The sequence below is a fragment of the Apis dorsata genome, unplaced genomic scaffold (assembly GCF_000469605.1).
Source record: "Apis dorsata unplaced genomic scaffold, Apis dorsata 1.3 scaffold_757, whole genome shotgun sequence".
Taxonomy (NCBI): domain Eukaryota; kingdom Metazoa; phylum Arthropoda; class Insecta; order Hymenoptera; family Apidae; genus Apis; species Apis dorsata.
In genome coordinates this window covers 145,727-151,524 of record NW_006263910.1, presented here as the reverse complement: position 1 = coordinate 151,524, position 5,798 = coordinate 145,727, and the positions used below count along the sequence as shown (strand labels likewise).

Sequence of the window (5,798 nt, the reverse complement as noted above, 5' to 3'; positions counted from 1 at the left end):
GGGTCGGCCGCTGTTAATTTTCCCTCGTCAAGCGGCGCGACGGTATCGGGACGATACAACGGAGAGAGAGAGGGAGTGTTTTTCGCGTTTTCTACGGGTCGGGACGGGTAACAATAAGGATCGAAAAGAAGGGGTGGTCGGAATGGTAAAACGATAAAACGATCAACGAGAAGGCAACGTCGGTTGGAAACGGGTAGGAAATAATTGCCAGATCGTTTTTCATTGTCAACGTTCGGTTAATGCGAATATTGGGTACAAAGTGAGGTGTAATTTTAGAGAAGGCTAGGCCGGACCCGAGGTAACCCGATCATTGGCTACGCGGCTGCCAAAATGGAGAAGAACGACGCGAGGGATTCGGTTATCGGCGAGGACCGAATGTTTATAATAACGTGGTTGCACAACTAACACGTTAAACGACGATAGACGACACGAAATCGATCGATAGATACAGGGGAGAGAGCTGCGAAACGCGTCCAGAAACGCGTTTCCTCTTGGAAAGACTCTTGGAGAGAAGGGTGTAACCCCTTTCGAGGTGAATAAAACGAGGCGAACCCACGAGGGATTGTCGGCAGAACAACAGGTAAGAACGAGCAAATTTCGTTATTTCGTATTACCTTTCAATCGAGAGGATTCGTTCTCTTAGTTACGGAATAAAAATATAACGTTTGTATATAACGAGTAACGCGAGCGTAAATACGAAAACAAAAGCAACTCTATGCCTCTATAAATCGGGGAACGGGAATGGGAGTTGTATTCGACTCGAGATCCCGGTCCAAATCCTTTATTTATCGAGTGCTCGATCCACCAATCGAGTTGTTCCGACTACCACCAAATTCTCCCTACTCTTAAACCTAATCCGGCAAAATGGCCGCCGCCAACAATTGCGTTTCGTTATAAAGTTTCGATACACGACGAGCTCTCCCCCTCGCCCTTCCCCCTCCTCGATCGAGGTAACAAGCAACGGAAGGGGGAAAAAAAAAATCTCGTCCACGAATTCCCCTCCCTCTCCCCGGATCCATCGAGTGGCTCGTTTTCGCATGAAATTTCCCGTAATTGCCTTTCGAGAAACTTGGAGATTGGCTACTTTGCACGCCCGTTTTTCACGAGGAGCACCGATTATCAAAGTAATCGAGCTGGTTATCGCGGTGATTTTTCATCGTTTTAATCCCCTCCCCCTCCCTCTCTCCCGCGGCTCTTAGCGAAAATTTATATAAAGCTTGGTCGACGAGACCAGAGAAAAGAGACGGAATAGAGAGAATGATGTATTTATACGATCGAAACGACGCAGGTGATACGCGTGTGTGTGTGTATCGTTGGGCGGGCAGCAACTTCATTCGAGGAAAATATCGCAAGAAGCGGTGACAGATTGACAAAGCGTTGCTACGTGTCCGCTTATCGTTCAGCTTCGCGGAGGCGAGCGTGTAAATTTATCGAATGCAAACGATCCATCGTCGTATCATTATCGATAATCGACGGTTCGAAAGAGGATCGTCGTTACGAGGGGTTCGAATTTGCGAGATCCGAGCGAAAAAACGACAGGTTTTTTTTTTTTTACTAAATTTTCGCCCTCGAAAAATTTATCGGCCGATATGTTTCTATCCCTCTTTCCGCTCTCGCGTGGGTTTCGCTCGAAAAATTGTGGATTTTTTTTTTTCCCCTTTTTTTTTTCAGTTCGAAAGTTTTCGCGATATTTCACAATTTAACTTGTAGAGGACGAATTTATTAAATGACACAGTAGTTACACTGATATCCATTCAGAAATATTTATTGAACAACAAGGAAACGCGTGAAAATTGTTTGAAATAAAATATCGCGTTCTCTCTCTCTCTCTTTCTCTTTCTCTCTCTCGAAAAATTCTCGAATAACAATTTCTTAAACGCGCCAAATATATTTTCCTTCAAACGGTTAAGTGTCATCGTGAAAATTGGTTGAATTTTTCGGCGAGACTTAATCGTGCAACTGCAAACCGCTAGTTTATTGCGATATATCGGTATATCGAGAAACAGATTAAGTATCCCGTAACGGATACGCGGTTTCCGACGCATGCATTCATACGTTTTACCATTTAACCGAGGCATTGAATTAAATATAAATCTCGCGTGTCTGGGTTCGTTCGATCGATCGATCGGTTCTGATCCCGAAAGGAAATTTCTCTTTATTATTAATTAATCCCGCGTATGACGCGTAATCCCGAGGATGGAAATCTGGCCATCCTCCCTCGTTTATCGTTACGCGGACCTTTATTAAGCTCGACGCATGCGAAACCGGCGTTCCGCGCGATTTATCCGATCGACGAAATCCGATTGCGGCGACACTTAAGCGTTAAAAAGGGAACGTTCCTTTCTGGTGGCCAACGAAAGATATTTGCCAAAACGGCGGTTCGCCTATAATGAAAATAGAGCCTAAGCCACGGCCCAAAGTTCAAAATTGGATTTCGAGGCGGGGCTTGCGCGGCCGACCGATCCCACCCCTTTATGCAACTATTGCCAATGGAAAGATCTGCCAAATATGCGCGTGTGCTCGAGGAGACGTTGTGTAAGTGCGAAATACGCGCAACGCGGATGAATCATATGACAGTGCGAGGATGATATATTGGAAGAGAGACGAGAGAGAGGTTCGATGCCAGGATGGCGAGAAATCATCGAACACGATTCGAGAATGCACGCTGAAAGGTTATTCCTCGTGAATCACGAAGGCATGCGAGCGAAATCTCGTCCGCGCGTGCGTACATTCTCTTGGAGAGCGGAAGAGATTACCCTGCTGTTTAATTATTAAAAAAGGCGACGCGCGGAATGAGCAATTATCGGTAATTATCGATATAAGGGACTGTGTATACATCGCGAGAAACGAAACCCCGTTGCTTAGAAAATATAGGGAATAATACGCCGTGTATTTTCCTAAGTTTAGACCAAGGAAGTTAATCGAAAGGGAAAGGGCAATAAAGCATGTGTCGTATTATGAAACGAACGAATAAAATGCATAGAAAAATACACGCTGTTCGAAACGTTAAACGAATCGCGAAGAAAAGCAACTATTAATTTCCCCTCCAGTTAAAAAAGAAAAGATGTACGAATGATAAATGAGATACGTCGAAAAAATGCGATAGAGAGAAAAGGGGTGTTCGATCGATTCACAATTCGAACAAAGAAGAAACAAAAAAAAAAAAATATCACTCGTTAGGCGAGAACGAGCGAGCGAGCGGCTTTCATGCATCTCGTCTCTCTGGAATCGCTCTTTCTTTCTTTCCTTCTTTCTTTCGTTTTTCCCCCCCTCTCTCTCTTTTTACCCCCTGCTTTCAAACGACACGAAAGACCTCATTGCCGCGGGCCTAACGTTAATGCGCGTGATTTTCTTTTCACTCTCTCCGGAGCAGAACTAGTCGCTGTTTGCACTGCGATCCTTTTCACGATAGAAGGGACACCCGTAAGAGGGAAGCGCGATGTAACGTTGTTTCAACAGGGGAGGTATTTGTAATTACGGCAATAACGGCCAACACGCACGCGCAAAGTTGGGCAAAATGATTAAATAATTTATCCGTCTATTATAATTTCTTAATTCGCCATTTTCTTCGTCTCTATAAACTCGAATCTATCTATCATTTTTCTCACTTCAATTGAATGAATCGTATAAAAAGATATGCACAATGAGTAATGAAATTGAACGGAGTGATTCATCGTGTACAACTAATCTTATGTATTCCTGTATACTTAATAAGAGAACTATTATTTAAACGAATTACGCGACTCTTTTCACAAATACATATAATTTGATAAAATGTGGATGCGTGTAGATTGTCAATACGTTTCGATATCTCGTTACATCATCTTTGTTTTCGTGCAACAAATTATTCGAATATGTCTTACGTTATTTACGTTTATTATTTGTTATATTTTTCCGTTTATGATAAATTTTTTCTCAAACGCATTTAACGAGATGGAAAGCATTTCGTTTCACATTTTTACACGATGAATTATCTCCATCCCGTTTCGATCCCGATATCTTCGTCGGTCGAGAGGATGGATATAATAAAGAAAGGATTCCGTATGCAGATATACTGTTATACTGTTTCCATTAAGCTCGTCCGCGGCGAGAAACGCGAATGATAACGCTCTCGAGATCTATTTGTCGGATTTGCTAATTAGACACTAGGATGAAATATTGAAAAGAATGTCGTCGACGCAGGGGAGGGGAGGTTGTACGGAGGATAATTGGAATATGTAACGAGCACGTTAAAATGAATAAAAACCGGCAAATTTCCCTCGAAATTTTATGGTACCATAAGTGCACCGTATCCTCCGTTCTCTCCTTTTTATCACCGTTACGTAAAGGTACCGTGAATCTAGAACGTTTCCATTATTTGCGGAAGCATTTCTCAGTCGGATTCTTTCTCATGAATATTAACGGTGAATCTGAAAAGGGTTATTTTTTTTTTCTTCTTCTTCCTTTTTTTTTTTTTTTGCCCCTTTTCATTTACATTTCACCGTGAAATAGTCCAACGTGCCCTTAATAAACCTGATCTTCGAGGGCGCGCGAGAACCGCTTCTGCGAGCGAATATCACGAGAAACGGGACGGGGAATTAATATTTTTCTTTATACGATGATTTTATACGGCACTCACCTTGGCGAAATCGATCTTCAATGTGCAGCAACCGGAGTATATGTCCGCTCCGTGAAGCGTCTCCTTCGCTCTCGTCGCCGATTCCACCGAGTCAAACGTGATCATCGAACAATTCGGTTAAGAAAAAATATTTGTTCAGAAAAACTAAATATTCGTAAGAAAATCTATCTATATGGAAGAGGATCTCCAACCTTTCAAACGCGAATCTCAATTTTAAATGTTATCTTCGAAGGATGATTCGAAAGATCTTCGGAGAATGATAATTATTCGATATAAATAATTTTCGATCCATATTCATATCGCATTAACTCGAGATCGATTTCCAAAACAAGGATAATCTTTAACGAGATTCGATATGCTGCTCCAACTACTCGGTTCGACTCGAGGTATCAAAGGATTAGAGCGAGTGACACGAGTACCGGAAGATCCGGTAACCTCGTGTTCTAACCCTCGAGTTCTCCTTATAATAAATCTTCATCGTATTGTAATGCTGGCACGTGACCGACAAACTTCGCCATACGATCCTTTCTAGATTAAAAAAAAAAGAAAGAAAGAAAGAAAGAAAGAAAGTGTGCCACGAAAGCGGAGATCCTCTCGAGCTTTAAACCCGTTTTATCGCGCTTCGCCAAGCTTGACGACGAAACGCCCAATGATTCATCGGATTGGACCAAGGACGCGTATTGCAAAAGGATATTCCACCATCGCTTGAACGCCGTTCTTCTTGAAAATAACGATGCGTTGTACTTGGCCGCTGGGCGCGCTGATCGTGTGCAGCACTTCCTGTGAACAGAGAACACAGAGGCGCGTTTTTTCACAAATGTCACAGATACGTTATTGAAAAGATGCCGATAGCATTGTTGCACGGAATATGCGATGACAAGGTTATTTACGACTCTTCGCCCATCCCTACTCATACTTGAATTTCAACCGGGCATCGTTGCTATAAATTGCATGTCTATTTATATCACGTTGTATGTATATAGTTATCGAGTTCGCCAGAAGAATTTGCAATTCGTCAACAAGTAGGTCTATATCTTTAAAGAAATATTCGAGGAAGATTCGATGGAAGGATGCAACTTTGAATTTTATATTCTTCTAACGAAATGGATTCTATCTATTTATAAAGATTTGAAAATTTGCAATCCTTCTATTCCTTGTCTCTTTTTTTCTAATACACGGA

General features: G+C 42.2%; 1 protein-coding gene across 1 annotated transcript in view; it reads right to left on the bottom strand.

Moving 5' to 3' along the window:
* The window catches only part of LOC102673482 (heterogeneous nuclear ribonucleoprotein L-like), a 93,591-nt gene that overhangs the window by 44,026 nt on the left and 43,767 nt on the right, over positions 1 to 5,798 (bottom strand). Inside the window, exons 4-5 of the mRNA XM_006622800.2 lie at positions 5,313 to 5,398; positions 4,619 to 4,715 (exon numbers count right to left, since the gene is read on the bottom strand). Coding sequence (XP_006622863.1) covers positions 4,619 to 4,715; positions 5,313 to 5,398 — 183 coding nt within the window. The remainder of the gene's footprint in view (positions 1 to 4,618; positions 4,716 to 5,312; positions 5,399 to 5,798) is intronic.